Source organism: Mercenaria mercenaria, chromosome 2 (assembly GCF_021730395.1).
Source record: "Mercenaria mercenaria strain notata chromosome 2, MADL_Memer_1, whole genome shotgun sequence".
Taxonomy (NCBI): domain Eukaryota; kingdom Metazoa; phylum Mollusca; class Bivalvia; order Venerida; family Veneridae; genus Mercenaria; species Mercenaria mercenaria.
Window position 1 is genome coordinate 41,808,749 of NC_069362.1, and position 25,628 is coordinate 41,834,376.

General features: G+C 37.2%; 1 protein-coding gene and 1 long non-coding RNA gene across 3 annotated transcripts in view; both read right to left on the minus strand.

Moving 5' to 3' along the window:
• Positions 1-25,289, minus strand: part of LOC123544456 (nucleolin-like) — a 32,705-nt gene extending 7,416 nt beyond the window's left edge. The window contains exons 1-7 of one of the 2 annotated variants that reach the window (XM_053536219.1): positions 25,158-25,289; positions 21,086-21,169; positions 17,082-17,168; positions 15,975-16,035; positions 15,052-15,168; positions 14,577-14,694; positions 428-570 (exon numbers count right to left, since the gene is read on the minus strand). In XM_053536219.1, the coding sequence (XP_053392194.1) occupies positions 428-570; positions 14,577-14,694; positions 15,052-15,168; positions 15,975-16,035; positions 17,082-17,168; positions 21,086-21,169; positions 25,158-25,205 (658 nt within the window). In that variant the 5' untranslated portion in view covers positions 25,206-25,289. The remainder of the gene's footprint in view (positions 1-427; positions 571-14,576; positions 14,695-15,051; positions 15,169-15,974; positions 16,036-17,081; positions 17,169-21,085; positions 21,170-25,157) is intronic. The other variant, XM_053536224.1, reaches the window with a different exon arrangement.
• LOC128554913 (uncharacterized) lies at positions 1,399-2,028 on the minus strand. The gene is made up of 2 exons (XR_008369727.1): positions 1,767-2,028; positions 1,399-1,471 (listed from the first exon to the last, which is right to left on the minus strand). It is a non-coding gene; the product is annotated as an uncharacterized LOC128554913 (long non-coding RNA).
• Positions 25,290-25,628: the final 339 nt, after the last annotated feature.

Here is a 25,628-nt window from a genome sequence, read left to right on the forward strand (position 1 = left end):
TTAAATAACAAAATTATTTAATTAATCTTCAGAGGCTGAAATCAACTAATACATAGCCCCACAACTGTCATTTTTATGCCCACGAAATTTGATGATTTCAAGTAATGTATTGATAATTTCAGCAATTATATTTGATAGTCAATTAACCTTATACTTTTCTATTCCAGATATCCATTTCATGTCGGATGTTTTTTACCACCAAGAACACTGGAACTTTCTATCAGTCTGTGAATGGTTAGCTAACTGAAACTCTGACCATGCTGAATTTCTAAAATAGACAGTCCATCATTCAATTTGGGCAGTTCCATTTATTAGGGGTGTTCACTTAAAATTAACTTACTGAATAGCGAACAGTGCAGACCATGATCAGCCTGGTTGCAAAGGCAGAATCACTTGCCGGCAGCATGCCTAATGTTAAAATACTAACCTCCCTGTACTCGACCACCACTCTGGCTTTCCTGAGTTCTTGGCTTCGACTTCTCAACTGTAATTGGTTCACCGTTCAGCTCTTTGCCATTCAACTCAAGGGCTTTGTCAACATCTTGAGGTTTGACATCTACGTAACCGAACCTAAAATTTTTGTGTACACTTAAAATTAATTTTAGGTCATGTTACTTTTTTTCTTCCCTACTCATTAAATACATAGCTGTAAAAGAAAGTAAGCAATTAAAAACATAAACAGACAAAGGGTTAATGTGTAAAAACTTAATTTGATAAAAATAAATACTGGTACGACACTGTAGCAAAAGCAATGTAACAGGAACATGTCCCTGCATATTGCCCACTTGCTGGCTTGTTATTTTCCAGTCAAGGCAACTAAATCTAAATAAGCATTACTTTTGTAAGCAAACCTGAATGTTTTTACAAAATGTCTGCTTTTGCTATGGTTACATGCTTATTTATACACGAAGAAAACAATGAGCATAAAAGACATAATGTTAATCAAAGACACATTTTCAAGGCATTTGATTTCACATGATGGATATATTCAAAAATCGATAAAAATATACATGAATACATGATGAGTATTTACATGATGGATATATTAAACAAGAGGACCATAATGGTCCTGAATCGCTCACCTGCCCCCACATGAACTGAGTATGACATCGTTTTTTCTCTCTATTATTTGACATAGTGACCTAGTTTTTGAGCTCATGTGACCTACTTCTGAACTTGACCTAGATATCATCAAGATAAAAATTCTGACCAATTTTCATGAACATCCATTGAAAAATATGGTCTCTAGAGAGGTCAAAGGGTCTTTCTATGTTGAGACCTAGTGACCTAGTTTTTGACCGCAATTGACCCAGTTTCAAACTTGACCTAGATGTCATCAAGATGAACATTCAGACCAACTTTCATGCAGATCCCATGAAAACTATGGCCTCTAAAGTGGTCACAAGGTTTTTCTATTATCTGACCTACTGACCTAGTTTTTGACCGCATGCGACCCAGTTTACAACTTGACCTAGATATTATCAAGATAAACATTCTGACCAATTTAATTTTCATGCAGATCCCATGAAAAATATGGCCTCTACAGAGGTCACAAGGTTTTTCTATCATTTGACTTACTGACCTAGTTTTTGACCGCACGTGACCCAGTTTCAAACTTGACCTACATATCATCAAGATGAACATTCTGACCAATTTTCATACAGATCCCTTGAAAAATATGACCTCCAGGGAGGTCACAAGAATTTTCTATTTTTAGATCTACTGACCTAGTTTTTGACCACAGTTGACTCGGTTTCAAACTTGACCTAGATATCATCAAGATGAACATTCTGATCAATTTTCATGCAGATCCAATGAAAAATACGGCCTCTACAGAGGTCACAAGGTTTTTCTATTATTTGACCTACTGACCTAGTTTTGGACCGGACGTGACCCAGTTTCGAACTTGACCTAGATATCATCAAGATGAACATTCTGACCAATTATCATGCAGATCCCATGAAAAATATGACCTCCAGACCTAGTTTTTGACCGCACGGGACCCAGTTTCGAACTTGACCTAGATATCACCAAGTGAACATTCAGACAACTTTCAGCAGATCTTATGAAAAAATGTGGCCTCTAGAAGGTCCACAAGGTTTTTTCTATTTTTAGACCTACTGACCTAGTTTTTGACTGCACGTGACCAGTTTCGAACTTGACCTAGATATCATCAAGGTGAACATTCTGACCAATTTTCATAAAGATCCCATGAAAAATGTGTCCTCTAGAGTGGTCACAAGCAAAAGTTTACGCACGGACGGACGACGGACGCTGCGAGATCACAAAAGCTCACCTTGTCACTTTGTGACAGGTGAGCTAAAAATCAACAAAAATATACACAATGTATAGGTCAGACTTTAGCTATTTCTTAGCTAAAATACTATAGCTAGCTGCAAATAGACTGTAACAATACAAAGTTATTATAAATTGCAGGTGGTCAAAAATCGGTTTTGTGGAAGTTGCAAAAGGGTCTATGTACTATGAGCAAAATGGTATACATATGAGAATTCAACCTTTACCTTCATCCCATAAAAACAAAATAATGTTTTTCATTCCAAAGGAATTCATTGTTCGTATTTACACCTACATTGTTAAAGCTACATACCAGAGAACAAAGAGCAGAGACTAAAACGGTTAGTCTCTGGTCACAATTTCACTTATGGCAGATGTTTAATCATTACGAGGTATACTTCAAGTGATTATATGACAGGGACCCCTGTTTTGGTAAAATTGTGCTAAAACAATGCAATCATGGACTCTTTCAAAGCAATACCAGCTAATGTTGTTGCAAAACTATGAAAAATTCTACATTTCTCATGATAGTCATATTACAACACTGTATATCAATGCATGTTATTTAATAGCATTTCATTTGTTTGGGCCATGAGATTTTTTTACATCAGCACTTCACTGCTTGGGTCACTGATTTTTTTTTATATTCAATGAACGTTCTGTATGTAGTTCATCAGAAAAGGGAGATCGGCTAAACAGACAGTAACTAAATGCGACAATCAACTAAATAAAGAAATATGATAAATCAAAATGTGTAAGTAACTAAAAATGCAAAATAAATCGCTGACTTACTTGTTAATGTGTACCGCAGGCCGTCTTCTGTTCGTCTACAGGCTGGATGACTTGGAGCCATTCATGCTGCCGGTTTGCCAGTTCAAGTCTATATATCCATTATGGCTACATAAATACCAAGTAAAAAATAACAAACAGGTCTATCAAAGATCACTTCAAAGAAAGTTTTGAAGTTATCAATGAGGAATCACTTGTTCAAGTATTCTATGTAACCATAATGGACATTTTGAAACAGACAGCTAGCCAGCTTTCAGACTCGGAGCAATAAAATTTTACAGACATGGAGCAAAAGATTAATAAGACTCAAGAGAACTCGGAGCAAAAAAGGTTATATTCGGTGCAAAGACAATTATAATAGGTTTACCATTTCCGCAGACATAATTCTAAAGACACGGTGCAAAAGTAAAATCAGATTACCATTTCAGCAGACTAATCGGTCACTTCAGCCAGACTTTCATCGGACAGTTTGTGTGTTGCTAAGGCAACTGCAGACTAAACGGTCTATAATGCTACTACTATGGTTATATATAAAAAGCTCAGACAAGGACGTGTATATGTACTTTGCTGCAGTGCAGCTGCCACTTCCAACATGAAACTGATCGACTGGTTACAGAAAGCCTCGGGATCAGCTTTCTCCAAATGTTTATCATACATGTATGCAATAGCAGAACAGTCATGATATATATTATTATGATGGGACTATAAGCAAGGCAGACTTATTACTAATGACATTAGTATAGATGTAGGTAGATATTCTTTATTCAACCACAACTGGTACATATGCCTGAGACTATGGATTGTCTTTACAAACAGGTAGTGTGAAAACCAGACTAGATCTACTTCCTTGTAAGTTTGTAAATATTTTCCAGTCATTTATTTCACAGGGCTTCAGACCTCTAATAAAGACTTTGTCAGTATTTTGAAATCAATAATTTCACAGGTTATACTTGTCAAATGTTCATGCCAAGTTTGTCTTCTAGTACTACCAAACAAACCCACCCATCTTCTCAGGGATAGGAGTAGAAATTGACTACAGATGAGACAAACTTGCTGTAGTACTGTTTTTGGAACATAGCCTTTACCCCAAAAATTGGGAATTCTGAAATGGAAATTTTCCGAACTGGGAAATATTTAGTCCCATAGGATATAGAAAGGATGTGTTTATTAATAAGCACTTTCACATACACTTGTTTCACATTGTACAACCTCTTTAACATACTGCCATTACAAAATTGTCAATAATTTGGTCAATATTAATTTTGTGCAATTTTGATGATTTTTTTTCAGAATGTAGATTGGGTATATTTGCACTAATTTTGGGTATTCATACTTTTGACATTGGGAATATATCCAAATAACGGCTATAAAAACGGCAGATAAAAAAACCTGTGTAGTACAATTTTTCCCAAAACATATTATAAATTCAATGAAAACAGAGACTAGTGACGCCACAACATCTCAATAATTGAAAAGCAGAGTTGATAAATCGTTTGCACTCTTTATTAAAAAGTAGTTCCATTCAGTTACTGTACCCTATTATGATAGCTAGACTATAAGATGTCAACAACCAGATTCTGATATGGACAGTTTTCACTAGACTTTAAAACTGACAAACACTGTAGATAAAATTTTTAATCGTCTTTCCTTAGTTAATTACAGGGTGAGTACAAACTGCAGCAAGACGAGTGTAAATTCAATGCAGCCCGTCCCCCAGGACAACTTGCATTCATACAATTTGCAGAGTCCTGACATTATCTCATATTTTGCCAGCAAACACTGCAACAATGTGGTAAACATTTCTCCACTCATATTTCCAAAACTACTGTTTTGACACCCCGCCCCTGCCCCCTTGTCCCATCAACACAAACCCCATAATGCCACGAGTAACTGTTCACTCCCAATTTTAAAATAGAGATCTAACGACCCAAGATGCTGACTACAAGAAAATTTATAGCAGACATAGCAGCACTGTTTTAGAAACGGCTACATTTTTCATACACTTGCTTCCAATTGTATTTTGTTATGTCGTGTTTATTCCTTAGCAGGACATGCCTCTTGTCATATCTTTCTGTTTGGTTATAATTATGGAAGACAAAAAACGAATCATACTGGCATTAGGACTTTTTGACATCATTTTTAGTAAAACCTCTTCTGAAACTGAGGATCTTTAGCATGTAGTAACTGACCTTGATCCAAGCAATCAAATATGCAACGCAACCTTGTTTTCTTCGTACAAAGTTATCTAACTTGTCTAAGTGATTTAACGCCCTTTTCAACAGTATTTCAGTTATGTAACTGCGGGCAGTTAACCTAACCAGTGTTTCCGGATTCTGTACCAGTACAAACCTGTTCTCTGCAAGTAACTGCCAACTTCCCCACATGAATCAGAGGTCACCGCAATAGATGAATGAGTTTAGACACAATCGTCACTCATCCTTGGATCTAACTCACGACCCTGCAGTCCCTAGATCTGCGCTCTCCGTCTATGTATCTTATTCCTCACTGAAAATCTTTTTTTTCCCAATTTAGGTATCTGTGGCCTGAACCAAAGGAAACCAATATTCATCTAAACATTGGTCTACATGGATGCTACGTATAAATAAAGTTGGGTTACATCACCTCATTCCCAGCTGAAGACTCGTTTAAACATGTATACGTGGGAGCCTTATTACCAGTATTCCACACAAGTAACAGACCTGTTTATGCAAGTTACTAACAACTTCTCCTCATAAAACAGTGACAAAGGACAAATTACTTCAGACAGTATAGTCTTTTTTCAATTATAAATGGATCAAAGTCGCAACCTTTCAACTGATATTCTGCTGCGCTACCTTCTGAGCTAAGTAGGCTAGGCCAAAATAGGCAATAAATACATATTCCTGTGTTTCCCTATCCCTCACCTTATTGCAGACTCCTCTTAACTAATTTTAAACTGATAACCTTAAAGTAAAGTAACAGAATTACATGACCTTTAAGTTTATGGTTAAAAGAAAGGATATATGTACCTTTCTTGAATAAAGTTCTGACATGTCTTCAGACACAATTATCTATAGAACAAATAAGGGAATTTAAAAATCTACAAAAATGTGCTGGCACAAGCTATAATCAACTGCATTAAAACTTCTCTTATTTAACATCAACTTGTACCAAGTAAACATGCCTGTCCAGACTGGTTGTTTGGATTGATCCATCATCTTCATAAGAACAAATGACAGTTAAAAGAATTGACTGGACTATTCCATTGTCCTCAGCAGAGGACAACTGACAGTTCATAATGGTTGTTGGACTGTTCCATTGTCCTCAGAGAAGAAATAATGGTTCAAAGAGATTGCTCGACTGTTCAATTGTCCTCGAGAGAATAGCCACTGACATTACACAGAGGTTTTGAACTATTCCATTGTGCTAAGAGAACAAAGGATAGGTCAGACAGGTTGATGGACTGTTCCAATGTCCTCGGAGAACAAGCAGGCTTCAGATCAAAAGGTTGCCACATGCCAGACTGAAACACTTCCTATAACTAAGGCATTAAGGTATCCGATCCACAAATAAGCAATTTCTATATAACAGTGCTTTTAAAATATAGCAAATATTCATGCCTGATATATGTTATAGAAGATTTATTTTTCAAACCTACAGTCGTCAATGATACTTCAACAGAAATCCAGTTATTACTGTGGAAGATTTATCATTTAGCAGTCAAAACACATGACTGCAATAATTCTTGCAAATATATCATTTATGGCTATTTTTAACTCTCAAATGATACCAAAAAAAAAACATGGGGTCACCAGGTATCGAATTGTTACATATTTGTGGATCGGATACCTTAAGCAATTACCTCCATTTCAACTTCTTGGGTTTACATGAAGTATTTGGATAATGAGAATGTATGGACTTCTTAGAAGACCAACATTAAACAATAAAGCCTTCAATCAAGTGATGCACAATTCTCATCTCCTTTCATATTCACATTAAATGCAAGCACAAAACAGTTGTTTGATGTTCCATCACTGGGTGATGAGTAAGACAATGAAAGACTCCAAGAAGGATACAATGGACCCTTACTTCAACAATGTATAGTAATCGTGAAATTCGCAGATGGCACCGGACTAATAACCCACACCTAAAACACATCACTAGATTGGCCAACTGTATGAGGTGGCCTAGAAAATAGGATTAGAACAGAAAACCAAATGCCTCCAAATACAAGAGCATAGAGAACAGTCCTGTTGTGTTGGTGAGCCAGCTGAATGAGAAAACATGATGCAGTACCTCTGTCTTATAGCATGTTGAGTGAAGCACTTCCGTCATAAAAACAGCTGCAAGTCTAAATTTGTTAAAGTTAGGCATGTCTTCATTACCCTTGAGATGGTTTGGAGAAACTGGAGCATCCAACATGCAACAACACTTCTGCTGTTCACTTCATAAATTGAGCTGGTCCTATCATAATGGTTTGGAGACAGGAATTTTTGAGAAAGCACTTAGTCTAACCAGTGTTAGAGATAACACTACCCATTCTCCCTGAAAGTTAAAACTCATTCAGGCAACAGGTTGTCCTTTAGGGCAAGCACAAGTTGCAGCCATTACACTGTCCCTGGTTAAGAATTAAAACTGACAATTACTTACTATTGTTGACTTTACACCTCTCTAGTCGCAGACCAAGTAAAAGGTATGCAAAATTAAGTAACTTGTAAATGTAACTAGAAAATGCTTTTGTAAAAAAGCGCATGTCTCCCCCAATGCAAAGTCGTATAGGCAAGAAGTCAATAGGGGTCAGGAGCGAAAGTCAAAGAGACACTGATGGTTGGCTGCAATAGGGAGCATCTACTTGGCATGTCCAGTCATCCCGCTAAATTTCAACACTCGTGGCCTAGTGGTTCTCAAGTCACTGTTCAGGCTCCTGTGACCTTGACCTTTGATCAAGTGACCTCAAAATAAATAGGGGTCATCTACTCTGCATGTCCAATCATCCTATTAAGTTTCAACATTGTAGGTCAAGTGGTTCTCAAGTTATTTCCAAAAAATGATTTTACATGAACAGGCCACTGTGACCTTCACCTTTAATAGACTGACCCCAAAATCAATAGGGGTCATCTACTTTGCATGTTCAATCATCCTATGAAGTTTCAACATTCTGGGTCAAGTGGTTCTCAAGTTATTGATGGGAACTGGTTATCAATGTTCAGGCCCCTGTGACCTTGACCTTTAACTGAGTGACCCCAAAAACAATAATGGTCATTTACTCTGCATGAACAATCATCCTATGAAGTTTCAACATTCTGGGTCGAGAGGTTCTCAAGTTAATGATTGGAAATGGTTTTTCATGTTTAGGCCCCTGTGGCCTTGACCTTTAACAGAGTGACCCCAAAATCGTTAGGGTTCATCTACTCTGCATGACCAATCATCCTACGAAGTTTCATCATTCTGGGTCAAGTGGTTCTCAAGTTACTGACCGGAAATGGTTTTCAATGTTCGGGCCCCTGTGACCTTGACCTTTCACAGAGTGACCCCAAAATCGTTAGGGGTCATCTACTCTTTATGACCAATCATCCTATTAAGTTTCAACATTCTGGGTCAAGTGGTTCTCAAGTTACTGACCGGAAATGGTTTTCAATGTTCAGGCACCTGTGACCTTGACCTTTAATGGAGTGACCCCAAAATCGATAGGGGTCATCTACTTTGCATGTACAATCATCCTATGAAGTTTCAACATTCTGGGTCAAGTCTCTAGTTATTGATCAGAAATGGTTTTCAATGTTCAGGCCCCTGTGACCTTGACCTTTGACGAAGTGATCCCATAATCAATAAGGGTCATCTACTCTTTATGACCAATCATCCTATCAAGTTTCAACATTCTGGGTCAGGTGGTTCCCTAGTTATTGATTGGAAATGGTTTTCAATGTTCAGGCCCGTGACCTTGACCTTTGATGGAGTGACCCCAAAAACAATAGGGGTCGTCTACTCCAGCAGCCCTACAACCCTATGAAGTTTGAAGGTTCTAGGTCAAATGGTTCTCCAGTTATTGCTCGGAAATGAAGTGTGACATACGGACGGACGGACAGGGCAAAAACAATATGTCTCCTGGGGGAGACATAATAATACTGTATGTAAAAGTTACTTGAGCAAGCTGAAGTCAATGCGGGCATGATAAAATCTTTCTTGCTTGAGGGCAATTTGGTTGGTAAAGCTAGGTTGAACATTGACAACCATCAACAGCCAATAACTTAACACTAACAAAGAAAGAACAAGATGGTCACTATGGCCCTAGTTGGCTCACCTGAATTACATCGCTTACGTAAGTTTTGTTAGATGGTTATGCAAAAGAAAATGTCTGTGAAATTGTTTCGTAGTGCCAGTGTTTTTAGACACCAATATTTAAGCACCATTTGTGAAAATTGCTTTAAAATCGGGTCAGCAGTTTTAAAATTTCCACTATATACATGTAAGGAAAAGTGACCAAGACCCCTGGTGGCCATGTTTTTTGACGAAACGAAATGATCTGAATGATCTTGGTACATGGTTACATAAGGACCTTTTGTGTGAGATCATTTCAAAATCAAACAAGCAAATTCGATGAATTGGTATCCCCCGCCGAAAAGGGTTTGTGGTCAGGAATGGCAAAAAAATATATCTGGCAAAAAGTTAAGGATATTACTAAGAAGCAAATAATTTCATTTGTCAAAATCAATTTAACAGAAAATGAATGCTATTTTTTGGTTGGGGAAGAGGGGGCAGCAGGGGTGACTGGGTGAGGGTACAAAACATCGATTATGATTATAAATATTGAAATATTGATGGAAAATTAAAAATGAAAAAAAAAAAAAAAAAAAAAATGGTGGGGGGGGGGGAATGACTTGGTGAAGGAGTGAGGTGGGGGAACAGTACAACTTTGCATGTTGATAAATATTCATGGAAGGTTTGAAAATAATAATAATAAAAAGGAAATAATTTTTTTTTTTTTTTGGGGGGGGGGGGGGGGGGGGGGGGGGGGGGGGGGGGTGTGATGAAGGCAAGGTGGTGACCAGGTGTGGGTACACAACTTCACATGTTTATACTAAATGTTCATGGAAAAGAATGAAAGAAGTTTTATGAAATTCTACCAATTGGTTGGTTTGTTATGTACAAATCTGTAGATTTTCAAACAATTTAAGGGCAATAACTCTAAGGAAAATTGACCAATTGAAAAAACAAGAGCTGTCGGAGGACAGCAACGCTCGACTATTCAACAGCCTTGTCGACTGAATGAATACAAAAGTCTAAAAAGGGGCAATATTTAAAAAAAGCAAAATAGGGTTATGGAACTTGCATATTGCTTATCAGCTCATGACAGTGGACAAGTGTGTGAAGTTTCAATCCATTCCCATTAGTGGGTACTGAGATACCAGATTACATATAAGAATTTAACCCAAAACTCCTAAGTTTAAAAAGGGGCATAATTTTGTAAAATGCAAAGTTGAGTTATTGACCCTTTGCACTGCATGTCATATCATGACAGTGAACAAGTGTGTGAAGTTTCAATCCTTTCCCATTAGTGGATACTGAGATACCAGCTTACATACAAAACCTTAACCAAAAAATTCTAAGTCGAAAAAGGGGCATAAATTTGTAAAAAAAAGCAAAACAGAGTTATGGAACCTGCTTTGTGTATGTCAGATCAGGACAGTGAACAAGTGTGTGAAGTTTCAATCCATTCCAATTAGTGAGTACTGAGATACCAGCTTACATACAAAACCTTAACCAAAAAATTCTAAGTCAAAAAAGGGGCATAATTTTGTAAAAAAGCAAAATAGAGTTACGGAACCTGTGCAATGTAAGTCAGTTTATCACAGTGAATAAGTGTGTAAAGTTTCAATCCATTCCCACAAGTGGTTGCTGAGATACCAGCTTACATACAAAAACTTAACCAAATCGGGACGCGGACGCAGACGCGGACGCCAACGCATGGGCGAGTCCAATAGCTCTACTATTCTATGAATAGTCGAGCTAAAAAATGACAGACATCATCGAAGTATGTTGGTTCATATTTATTCTAAGTTTCATGAAATTCCACCAGCTTGTTACTGAGAAATGGCTGCAGATGTGGATTTTTCATTTAATCAAGGGCAATAACTCTAAGGGAAATTGACCAATCCAAAAAAAACCTTGATGGGCATCATTGCAGTATGTTGGTTCGTATTTATTTTAAGTTTCATGAAATTCTACCTGCTAGTTACTGAGAAATGGCTGCGGACGGACATTTTTGGGCATTTTTCATTAAATCAAGGGCAATAACTCTAAGGGAAATTGACCAATCAAAAAAAAAAACTTGACGGGCATCATTGCAGTATGTTGATTCATGTTTATTTCAAGTTTCATGAAATTCTACCAGCTAGTTACTGAGAAATGGCTGCGGACGGACGAATGGACGGACGCACGCACACACGGACGTGACGGACGGACAACGCCATTTCAATACCCCCCTCCCGATTTCATCGGCAGGGGATAACTAGCGGTTTAGGAGATGTCATTTGAAGATTTTTCTATTTTTAGCTCTGGCGGCCCCTATATCCAATGGTATGAAAATTTTGGAAGAAGACCATCAAAGGAACATCCACTGGACTGGACAGATGCTGAACAGTGGGGGCCAGATACCTGATCGCAAATGATCACAATAGCTCACTGCAGGCACTTTGTGCTCAGGTGAGCTGAAAAGGTAACAAGAGCACCGCCTTCTGAGTGGAGATGCTCCTCTGATTTTTTTGTCTCTGTATATATATCATAGAAATATTGTTTTACCCATGATTTTCTAAGTCCAAAAGGGGCCATAATTCTTGCAAAAAGCAATGCAGAGTTACGGTTCTTGCTGTGCTGAGTCAGCTTTTAATGGCGAATAACTGCTCCAAGTTTTAAAGCAATAGCTTTGACCGTGAAGGAGGAAAGTTGTACAAAGTCAGCTACTGATGGTGAACAAGTGTTGCAAACTTTAAAGCATAACTTTGATAGTTAATAAAAGCTGACCTAAACATAAAACTTACCCAGGCAATGCCAACGCCGATCAAGCGATGACATAGCTCATCATTTTTTTCAAACAAGAGGACCATGATGGTCCTGAATCGCTCACCTCTTCCCACATGACCCAGTTTTGGTTTAAACATATTTTATTCGTCTAAATACAGCTACATGAAAACATATTGAACACAACAAAAATGACAAGGATTAAGCTGAAAGCAAATTAATGCTTATTGAAGCTTTTTCCAAGTTCCCAGTTTTGAGTATGACGTCGTTTTTTCTATTATTTGACATAGTGACCTAGTTTTTGAGCTCATGTGACCCAGTTTTGAACTTGACCTAGATATTATCAAGATAAAAATTCTGACCAATTTTCATGAAGATCCATTGAAAAATATGGTCTCTAGAGAGGTCGTAAGGTTTTTCTATTATTTGACCTATTGACCTAGTTTTCGAAGGTACGTGACCCTGTTTGAAACTTTATCTAGATATCATCAAGGTGAACATTCTCACTAATTTTCATGAAGATCTCATGAAAAATATGGCCTCTAGAGAGGTCACAAGGTTTTTCTATTTTTATATCTACTGGCCTAGTTTTTGATCGCACGTGACCCAGTTTCGAACTTGACCTAGATATCATCAAGGTGAACATTCAGATCAATTTTCATGAAGATCCATTGAAATATATGGCCTCTAGAGAGGTCAAAAGATTTTAATAATTTTAGACCTACTGACCTAGTTTTTCAACACAGTTGACCCAGTTTCGAACTTGACCTAGATATCATCAAGATGAACATTCAGACCAACTTTCATACAGATCCCATGAAAAGTATGGCCTCTAGAGAGGTCACAAGGTTTTTTTTAAATTTGACCTACTGACCTAGTTTTTGAAGGCATGTGACCCAGTTTCAAATTTGGCCTAGATATCATCAAGGTGAACATTCTGACCAATTTTTATGGAGATCTATTCACAAGTATGGCCTCTAGAGAGGTCACAAGGTTTTTCTATTTTTAGACCTACTGACCTAGTTTTTGACCGCACATGACCCTGTTTCGAATTTGATTTAGATATCATCAAGATGAACATTCAGACCAATTTTCATACAGATCCCATGAAAAATATGGCCTTTAGAGAGGTCACAAAGTTTTTCTATTATTTGACCTACTGACCTAGTTTTAAATGGCACGTGACCCAGTTTCGAACTTGACCTAGATGTCATCAAGGTGAACATTCTGACCAATTTTCATGAAGATCTTGTGAAATATATGGCCTCTAGAGAGGTCACAAGGTTTTTCTATTTTTAGACCTACTGACCTAGTTTTTGATGGCACGTGACCCAGTTTCGAAACCGACCTAGATATCATCAAGGTGAACATTCTGACCAATTTTCATGAAGATCTTGTGAAATATATGGCCTCTAGAGAGGTCACAAGGTTTTTCTATTTTTAGACCTACTGACCTAGTTTTTGAAGGCACGTGACCCAGTTTCGAACTTGACCTAGATATCATCAAGGTGAACATTCTGACTAATTTTCATGAAGATCTTGTGAAATATATGGCCTCTAGAGAGGTCACAAGGTTTTTCTATTTTTAGACCTACTGACCTAGTTTTTGATGGTACGTGACCCAGTTTCGAACTTGACCTAGATATCATCAAGTTGAACATTCTGACCAATTTCATGAAGATCTTTTGAAATATATGGCCTCTAGAGAGGTCACAAGGTTTTTCTATTTTTAGACCTACTGACCTAGTTTTTGATGGCACGTGACCCAGTTTCGAACTTGACCTAGATATCATCAAGATGAACATTCTGACCAATTTTCATAAAGATCCCATGAAAAATGTGACCTCTAGAGTGGTCACAAGCAAAAGTTTACGGACGCACGCACGGACGCACGACGGACACCGCGCGATCACAAAAGCTCACCTTGTCACTTTGTGACAGGTGAGCTAAAAATCAGATGAGCTAATAAAATAGGGCATACTCTCGGAAAACCAAATGAAAATGTGGCAGACAAAACAGGTGCAACAAATACAAGCTAAACTAACAATTTTTATCCCCAGAATATTTGCCAGCCGAGACAAACTGAAGTAAAACTGTTCATATCTTTGACTATTTTTCCTCTCTTATAAACACTCAATGGTAGAAATTGTATTACTCTCTCCAGACAAACAAGGCTTTATAGAACATCTAGTTTTAATCATTTTCTGGACTGAAGTCCAGCAGTCACTTCAGAAACTTGCCTATTCACTGGTATTTGGTGAAATTAACACTCAAAAATTTTAACTCTCACAAACTGGCCCTACATTTTGTATCTCAGAACTGCTCTTTTCAGCACTGCCTTTGGTTCAGACTCAATACATATATGTCATAGTCCCTATAGTTCCCCTTTACCATATTACAACATTCCTTGTGGCATATAGCCCTACCAATGCTATAAACAGTATACGGTCTATGAAATGAGCTTCAGACTCGAGCTTGTGTAAGTAAAGAAATACCTCTTGAAGCCAATTTTCCTTGGATTGGTCACATCAATGTTGTTCATTTCAAAGAAGCCTCTAAGAGTGTCTGAGGTCAGGTCTGGGTCTAGGTTACCACAAAACATTGTCACTGGTCCTGTTGCACAGAAAGAAAAACATTTTCATAGCTAACAATTTCAATGTAAACAGATAACAAACCACCCATAAAATTGCAAAAAGAAGAGTAACAATCAAGGGTGTGAAGTCATTATGGTGTACGAATGTTTCAACAAAATATTTTTGAGATACACCTATTTCCAACAAGAATTATTAATGTCAGATTTTAGAAAAGTTGGGGAATTTTGAAGCAATTACAAGACACAGTGAGCAACCTGACCAATATGTAAATAACATTTGAATTTTGTAAATTTATGCAGGCTATGGATTTTGCATGAAATACAAATGTATTTCTACACCCTATATAGCTATTAATGTTACAATTTAAGATATTTACTATTGGGATCAGGTTCTGTTTTCATTTTTTTAGCTGAAGATTTGTCTTCGTCCTCATCCTCATCTTCACCATTCACATCATCTGCTTTACGTTTCTGTCCTCCACTCTCTGAAACATCTGTCAATATAGACACTTTCTGTATTCAATAGTTCTATTTCATCTGAAGATTTTCCAGCTATATTTGACAAAGAGGAGCCTGTAATTTGTATCAGTCTGTGAAATTTTTAGGGACAAGCAGGCACCTGCGTAGTCCTGACACATGATGCAACTGCAAAAACAAAACCTGTAGGGTTTTATTTTCACCCTACTATAAAGCTATTTTAGTATGGTTGTAAGTACCCAACTGACTTTTCATATATGTAATGGCAGACGAAACACCTGGACAGAACAGCTGATCTTTTGTTAAACAGCTTGATCTATAGCAAGGTCACATGGAAGCATTTCAACAGAGATAATCTCTGAACATACAGCGGCCTAAACCTGCTTTGGGAATTTACTAACCAGCAGTAAAAAATTAGAAAATTTGGAGATTTAAAATAAGTTCTGGTCTTCTCCTGGCTTAGTTTTTTCAAAACATTATCAATTTACAGAAACATAGGTGTAGAAAGCAAGCTTTGAAAAATCTTTGTAATACGTTTAAATTCAGTAGTTAAGAAAACATGGTCAATCATGCAATTTTTTGTGACCCATTCCTATATGCTTCTGTCAACTTACACATTTTTTTTTTATTAAAATCACTCATGTTCCATAATGGAAAACATTCCCAGCAATAAAAGTATCTGTCTTTATTCATATATTGTACTTTGCCTGGTAAGTTGTTTTTCATTAAATCTAGGAAATCAGTAAAATTGTAGTACAAAACACAAGAAACTTCAATTCAAAATGCCGAGGAAACTTGTGCATCTTTAAACTTTTACACCTACCCTGGTCCTCTTCAGCAGTGTCCTGGTCGCCGTCTCCATCTGTGTTTTGTTCTTCTTCTTCCTATATACAAAAGATGACGCATCATTTAAACGATTCTCACAATACAGAGGAGATCCTTGTACTGGTATCTGGGTACTTCTTACCTTGAAATATGCCAGTGTGTACCAGAAGGATTCAGACGTCTTCTGTTACCAGAACATAGGTACTTCTCTAATTACAATATATGAAAATTTCCTACTCAGTTAATATATGAACCTCTACTAATACTATGGTTGGAAAGTATGTACCTCGATGATGGCATACCAGCTGATGCTTGGTAAGGTCTAAAATATGCTGTGACACTTCCATTTTGATTTTTATTGTTGGGTTGACGTCACACCGACAATTATTAGTACATGTTATAAGGTAACTTTCCAGCTTTTGATAGTGGATGAAGACCCCAAGTGCCACTCCAGACGTTATTTCATCACGGGCAGGCACCTGGGTGGGCCACAGACCTTCCAAACACCAGCTGGATGGCTTCCTGACATGAAGACTTCTATGCCCAAAGCCACGCTCGAACCCACATTGGTGAGGGTCAAGGGATTTTAAGTCAGCAATCTTTACCACTCGGCCACAGAGGCCCCTTACACCACTTCCAAGGCACCAACTTTAGTTCCCTACAAAATTCATCCCCTTAATAAGGCAACTCGAACCTATCCCAACAGATCACCACTGTACAATGTAGTTCTCCTTGATATGCATCAGTCTCAACAAAGATTTACTAATTCAGAACTTCCCTAGTCCTGTATCAACTTGGGCATTTATAATATGAAGGTGTCTTCCATCAATGTATAATAGATATTTTCAGTGAAAGATAGTGAAAATAGCAAACTAAACAGTAAAATGAATCCCTCCATTTCAAGGAATATTGTGTTCACCAGAATACTGAAATATTGGGGAAAAAACACCAGTACTTTGGAATTTGTATGAACTAAGTTTACTGACTGCATCAAACTTATGATTTATATTATGGTTTCGGACAAGCAAACTATCATTACACTACTGTAAAGATCCTGAAAATCTGACCCTACACCAGATACTGCACTACTTTCTTGCTAACTCACTTGTTTTACGTCCTCCTGTTTTATCTCAGCGTTTTCCTCGGATTCCTGGGAGGTGTCCATTTCACTGCTTGGGGCATCTTGACTGTCCTATATTAACACAGCACAATGCAATACTAAATAGCCAAAAAATAACAAAATCATGCTGCTTAACAAGCATTTGGAGGATTCCCAAAAATACTATGTACATCCAAGTTTGAAACCCATAGGTTTCTATCATGGTTTCTTCCCCCAGTAACTGGTATTGAGATGTCGTTGAATTTACATATATTAAAGTGAGACAGAGTGTTTGTAAAAAGTGTAAGAGGGTAAATTTAGACACCTATTGGTGTTTGTTTTCGTTATTCTGCTTTGGTATATTACAAAGATTTATTCACTTTTGACTTTGAGGACAGAGGAAGACCCCAGGTGCCCCTCCGGGCATTGTTACCAGCACAGCTTGGTACCTGGTTAGAACCACTGACCTTCTGTATTAAGCCTACTTTATTTTTTGTTATTCTCCACTACAATTACAAGTTTATAACTAGAAAATGCTTTTGTAAAAAAGCGCATGTCTCCCCCAATGCAAAGTCCTATAGGCAAGAAGTCAATAAGGGTCAGGAGCGAAAGTCAAAGAGACACTGATGGTTAGCTGCAATAGGGATCATCTACTTGACATGTCCAGTCATCCCGCTAAATTTCAACACTCTTGGCCTAGTGGTTCTCAAGTCACTGTTCAGGCTCCTGTGACCTTGACCTTTGATCAAGAGACCTCAAAATAAATAGGGGTCATCTACTCTGCATGTCCAATCATCCTATTAAGTTTCAACATTGTAGGTCAAGTGGTTCTCAAGTTATTTCCAAAAAATGATTTTACATGAACAGGCCACTGTGACCTTCACCTTTAATACACTGACCCCAAAAACAATAGGGGTCATCTACTCTGCATGTTCAATCATCCTATGAAGTTTCAACATTCTGGGTCAAGTGGTTCTCAAGTTATTGATCGGAACTGGTTATCAATGTTCAGGCCCCTGTGACCTTGACCTTTAACGGAGTGACCCCCAAAAACAATAGGGGTCATTTACTCTGCATGAACAATCATCCTATGAAGTTTCAACATTCTGGGTCGAGAGGTTCTCAAGTTATTGATTGGAAATGGTTTTCCATGTTCAGGCCCCTGTTGCCTTGACCTTTAACAGAGTGACCCTAAAATCGTTAGGGGTCATCTACTCTGCATGACCAATCATCCTATGAAGTTTCATCATTCTGGGTCAAGTGGTTCTCAAGTTACTGACCGGAAGTGGTTTTCAATATTCAGGCCCCTGTGACCTTGACCTTTCACAGAGTGACCCCAAAATCGTTAGGGGTCATCAGTTCTACTCTGCATGACCAATCATCCTATTACGTTTCAACATTCTTGGTCAAGTGGTTCTCAAGTTACTGACCGGAAATGGTTTTCAATGTTCAGGCCCCTGTGACCTTGACCTTTAATGGACTGACCCCAAAATAGTGGTCATCTACTTTGCATGAACAATCATCCTATGAAGTTTCAACATTCTCGGTCAAGTGGTTCTCTAGTTATTGATCGGAAATGGTTTTCAATGTTTAGGCACCTGTGACCTTGACCTTTGATGGAGTGACCCAAAATCAAAAGGGGTCATCTACTCTTTATGACCAATCATCCTATGAAGTTTCAACATTCTGGGTCAAGTGGTTCTCTAGTTATTGATCAGAAATGGTTTTCAATGTTCAGGCCCCTGTGACCTTGACCTTTGACGGAGTGACCCCAAAATCAATACGGGTCATCTACTCTATGACCAATCATCCTATGAAGTTTCAACATTCTGGGTCAAGTGGTTCTCTAGTTATTGATCGGAAATGGTTTTCAATGTTCAGGCCCCTGTGACCTTGACCTTTGACGGAGTGACCCCAAAATCAATAGGGGTCGTCTACTCTTCATGACCAATCATCCTATGAAGTTTCAACATTCTGGGTCAAGTGGTTCTCTAGTTATTGATCGGAAATGGTTTTCAATGTTCAGGCCCCTGTGACCTTGACCTTTGACGGAGTGACCCCAAAAACAATAGGGGTCGTCCAGCATGCCCACTCATTTTTAAAGTTGAGGGTACATGTACCCCCTTCTTTTGCAAAATAGGGGTACACTTCAAAATTCGGGGGTACACTACATGGCAGATCTGAAAATTTTCTATTTTTTAAACTACTGAAAATTTGTATATTACATGTTTTGTTTTTTGTTTTTTTTTTCATACAGAACTCTCGTGGGTGGGGTATAACAGATGAGATAATTTTAGAAAATGTAAAATGTTTTTCCAAAGTTAAGATAGGAAATTCTGAATCAAAAGACCCCTCCCTATATTATACTAAAATAAATATAAATAAGTTTTCAGCAAGGTTCATGTATTCCCAATTTCGTGAACGGAACACGATTTGTCCGAAATAACATACAGTCAACTGAAGACTGGTAAAATTCGTCCATCAATAATAAATGCACAAACTATTACAGATATGCAATGTGTATCAAAGTTGCAGTTAAATATCGAAAAATAAAATACTGTTAACCTTTTGCTGAGTTTATTAAAGCTAAAATGCCTTTTTGCGTTTCGTATCCATTCTTTTTTGCACACGACTCGTGTGACGTCCGACTAAAACATTTACCAAACCCCTCTATACAGCTGACAATTACGCCGAGAATTCGGTGATGGAAACGAAATTATAACGTTCGTGGACCGGATCTGCGTTTTAGACCATACCAAACAATTGGCAAGTGCGCGATGTAATAAACAGCAATTTGGCAGCTGAACTGGAGTTCCGAATCTCTGCGTGCATGTACCCCCAACAAGTGATTTTTATGCGTGCATTTGATATTTTGTGCATGATTCACGTACTGCAGTGCGTGAATGGGCATGCTGGTCGTCTACTCCAGCAGCCCTACAATCCTATGAAGTTTGAAGGTTCTAGGTCAAATGGTTCTCCAGTTATAGCTCGGAAATGAAGTGTGACGTACGGACGGACGGACAGGGCAAAAACAATAGGTCTCCTGGGGGAGACATAATTATATAAGCTGGATGTACATAGTATCAGAGCTACAGCATACAACAGTCATATAGTTCCAGGCTTGAAAATGTAGCTGCTATGATTTCAAGGAAAAGACGCTCCAGTCAAGACAGAATGATGTATACTTTAATAACACTCAGAAGCTTACATACTCTGGATTTTAATACTATGATTTAAACACTGTGACTGTCTTGTTATTTTCACAAAAATTGAGCACACCTAGGGTTCCACTCGTTCTGTACAAAAAAATGAATATATACAAAGCAACTTTCTCAAGTTTGTTTTTCCTAAATTTATTCTTTTAGGTTTTATACAAAGTTAATTCAAGTCAGACAAGACAGAAAATAATTTTCAAGCCCTGTACTATGAAATTATAAATAGCTTTAAAACAACAAAATGATGTGCCATAAAGAAGAGCTTTTTCTAATTGTCCCACAGGCCCGATATTCATCCCTATGCCAACAGGCTTATCAAGCAAAACATTTCCAATGAAAAATTCCCAACCCACTTTATTTCTCAAAACTTGTTTTACAAATTTTGACAATCCACCATCATGACCATAAAGAATCCAAATTTTACAAGGGGCAACATTCCCTATAGCCCAAGAAAAAGTCATGCATTAAGCAAATATTTATGGCATATCATAAAAATAACAGCCTTCCTGGTTATGTTAGATGCACTAACAGACACTGTATTTTTATATAAGAACTTAGATGTGCACTAACAGACCCTGTATTTGTTATCATATTAAAAAAATTGAAGTGAAATGATAATTTTGGAGCTTGCAAGTCTAACAATGCCAGCAAGACTGAGCAGAACAGGTAACACCAGACATGTTGAAATGAACCAAAACTGAACAACAGCCCGCCTGTAGTTATATCTTTAAACATAAATTAATTATTAACAACACATTTGCCAACAATGTATCTGTACAAATAACAAGTTCAAACCTCTTCAGTGTTTTCAGTTTCCTGGGACTCTTCCTCTTCCTGCACATCTTCCTCAACTTTCTTTCCTCTACCACGTCCTTTACCCTGTAATATTAAAAAAAGTTCTCTATGCTCTATGATCTTTAACAGAATTCTTCATTTTTATATTTCATAAAATTGTATCCAGTCCCTAATTTAGTTTAAGTCAAAGACTTTAGTACATACAGGTCTTAAATATGTATCCACTTTTCAAAGTCATTGCCAATGGGAATACTGTCAGCAGTGTTCCAGCTAGCGCGGAATGGTCGGCGATCGGCAAAGGGCAAACATTCAATATTTAATTTCTAAAGGCCTAATAAGCGCATCACATATTCTGTATGGGTAAAATACTGGTTTTTCTCGATTGTCACGGGTCAACCGAATGCCCTGTTTAAAAGGGGGATTTCTTTCTGTGGAGGGGGAAAAAAGGATATTATTTTGGCGGGGGAAGCAGCCGATATTCGGCGATAAAAACGTCCGATCGAGGGCCCTGGCTCTGCGTTGTTTATTTACTTTTTTTAAACAGTACTTTTAAGGACTAAAAAAGGTCCTTTCTAGGACTGTACATTTTCACGAAAGAAACTCTCTCAATATTGTCAATCTTTCTTTCTCTTCTCTATTTTTTATATGCAGGTATCACTTTTGGCCGCGATTTCGCATTATTTTGGCGAAAATCACATAAATTTTGCTCAAATGCGCTTAAAAATCGCATCCGCGTGGCCGTAGATCTTTTGCCGAAATTGCAACTTTTCGCTGAAATGTGGTCTTGCCGTTAATTAATTTTCGTATGACGTTCATTTAGGTGCTTGATTTTCGCTTTTATCTCCATAGAGCGTCCGATGATTATGACTACCAGACAAAAATAATCTGTTTTCGCGATGTTTCAAAATACCATTGAAACAGAAATTTAAGCATTTGGAAGGACAAACTTTCTGCGTCCATTCGCCCGGATGAATAGCGATGAGAATAACAAGATGGTTGAGAAACCTCTGCTGAAGTTCCTTCATAAAAAACGCTGAACGCCCGAATTTCCAAAACGAAATGGTTGAGGGTAGGGTCATAAATAAGTTTGACTTTAACATTGTTTTGACCTAATGGAAGTGTATCAAGTCCAGAAAGATTAAAACATAACTGAACTTCAACTTTGACAAAGCAGCTTTGAAGTAAAATCATTAGGGGAATAATGCATGTGGACCCAAGACTTGGTTACAACTTTCATCAACCTATTCAGCAATTCCTGGCACTGAAGTTTAGAGTTATAAAAGGTGTCTCTGAAAGGATATGTTTTGTTTATTTACAAGATAATTGTTCTTACAAATAAACAGATCAGCATGCCCACTCATTTTTAAAGTTGAGGGTACATGTACCCCCTGCTTTTGCAAAATAGGGGTACACTTCAAAATTTGGGGGAACAATACATGGCAGATCTGAAAATTTTCTATTTAACTACTGAAATTTGTATATAACATGTTTTTTTTTTTTGTTTTTTGTTGTTTTTTTTTTTTTCAGACAGAATTCTCGTGGGTGGGGTATAACAGATGAGATAATTTTAGAAAATGTAAAATGTTTTTCCAAAGTTAAGATAGGAAATTCTGAATCAAAAGACCCCTCCCTATAATATACTAAATATAAATAAGTTTTCAGCAAGGTTCATGTATTCCCAATTTCGTGAACGGAACACGATTCGTCCGAAATAACATAGTCAACTGAAGACTGGTAAAATTCGTCCATCAATAATAAATGCACAAACTATTACAGATATGCAATGTGTATCAAAATTGCAGTTAAATATCGAAAAATAAAATACTGTTAACCTTTTGCTGAGTTTATTAAAGCTAAAATGCCTTTTGCTTTTCGTATCCATTCTTTTTTTGCACACGACACGTGTGACGTCCGACTAAAACATTTACCAAACCCCTCTATACAGCTGACAATTACGCCGAGACTTCGGTGATGGAAACGAAATTATAACGTTCGTGGACCGGATCTGCGTTTTAGACCATACCAAACAATTGGCAAGTGCGCGATGTAATAAACAGCGATTTTGCAGCTGAACTGGAGTTCCGGATCTCTGCTTGCATGTACCCCCAACAAGTGATTTTTATGCGTGCATTTGATATTTTGTACGTGATTCACGTACTGCAGTGCGTGAATGGGCATGCTGCAGATGTTTGTTTTTCAGTGTAATAAAAGCTGTCTGCCGATGTAAAATCCCATTATAAGAAGAAAAAATCCCATTCATTTTGTCAAAAATCTCATTGATTCAAGGCAAATGGGAATTAATCTCATAATAGTATCTGCAAAAAGTGATCCCTGCATATGTCTTATCACCGACACAGGATGAAGGGAACATACAACATGTAACATGATATTCAAATTTTCAAAACATGATGTAAACTTAGAATAATGACATATTTATTACTAACACTATTATCATTGCATTCATTGATTTGTTGCATATATCTATACACAGGGGTCACGCTGTCGATCGCCACTTAAGCCATTTGCGACAAAAAATTAAATGTGGCTCCGAAATTTTCTAATTGGCGAAAATGGTCCGAAGCTATGTCTGTCTGTAAAACTACGAATATTGCCAGTTTTACGAACCAAAAGGTGTGAAAAATCAATAATCTGTGTAGACACAACATCTGTTATTGAAAGGGAGGGAGCCAATTTGCATTTTTTTTATTTGATCAGGCAGTTGCGATAATTAGATTATTGAATAACAAACTAGATAATTATAATCATCATTTTGTGATTGCCGAGGGTTAGTTAGGGCAAAAACAAATAAAAATGCTTTTGACATGCAGAAATTGTAAGTATTGAATAGCTAATATGATAGAAAAGCAATAAAACATAGGTATTTTAGCAAATATTTAATTCTAACTTACGTTTTCCGAATTTGTCACCCGTTTTCGCGACCGTGATTTTCGGATATTTCTGTCATTTCTGACGAGATTTTTTAGTGCAATCTTAATAAAAAGCCAATAAAAAGTCTACATTTAAGAAAAATATGACAACTGTTGCAAAAGGAGCTCTTATTTTGAAGTATTTTTCGAGAATAAAACATGCGAAGGCATCGAACCCCACCCACTTATAGGCAATGTGCAAAATAAGACACTTTTTTTTTTAAACATTTTTTTTTCTTTTTTGACATCTTTATTTTAAATGTGATTTTCAGATTTTTTTATTACATGTAAATAGCAATGTTTATAAAAATGATAATTTTAGAAAGAAATACAAATTGATTTTATAAATAGCTTTTTAATTTTTAGGGTTACTAAGACATATGTAATAACTACATTAATTTCTTGAGTAGTATGAGTACTTTGGTACATATAATATAGTCCTACAAGAACGTCAATGCTATGCGCTTCACCGTTGTTGTCCTCATATCTTTATCTTCGGAAAAAGCAGTGGCTCAGAGAAAAAAATTCCCAGTGTGACCCCTGTATACATATATATCATTCGATGACAAGAATATTACACACAGACATATTAGACATAAATTAGCCTTTTCCTTTATTCGAAATCACCTCATGTTCTCTCGATGTGATAGTACTGATACTGAAAAGTAAACAATTTGTTCGAAAATACACCATTTGAATTAATTCAGTACAAAGCAATTAAAGACGGACATACAAAATTGTCTTTAGAGCCATAGGAATAGCCACCTTCTGGCTATTTCACTATTCTTAGGAAGAGCCGTAGGAATAGCCTGTGAGGCTATTCTTACGGGACCGTCAAGTCATAAAGAAAAAATTTTTATCTATAAATTATTTTGTGATGATCTACCATCCTTGTTTATCTCACAAAATTATTAAAACGTTAATTATGTACCGCGAGACGCATAACAGTCCAGGAATCCTCGCATAAAATTTTAAATGTTGAACACGTGCTCTGTCCCGAAATTAAGCGTGGGTTGAAAGTCATTGAGTACGATTCACTCTAGGAACACTTTGTTTTACGCAAATGGCAAAATCATTTCAGCAAACAATACCATTAAAATTATTATATAAATGTTTAGTTTCTAGAAGAATGAAAATTCGCTTACCCTTGTCGCAGCTTTACCACGCTTAGCTGTTCCTTTTGCTCGTGGCATTTTTTTTTTGTGTTCGACGCTTGGCTTTACTTGATTTCTGCACTAATTCTATTGTAGCTTGTTCTATTTTAATCGAATACTCACTTGTACAATTTCCCGTCTCATACCGTACCGGAAAAAAAAGATAAAGCGTTTAATTATTTGATAAGATAAGATAAGATTTAATTAAGTAAATGCACTAATATAAGTTTTCGACGAAAGCTTGTTTTCAGATCGTTTACATTATTTTAATTACTTTAATGCTACTATGAACATCTTCAAGGGTTCATATACTGTAATTTTGAGATAATAGGTAAGGGTAGATTTCTCGGAAGCACAGAGCACCAAAAACACAGCCCTAGAGCCACGCATTTGCATAGTAGGCCCACAACAAAAAGAAGCTGTAATGGAAAAATATTTCAGACGGGCTCACCAGTGGTGTTT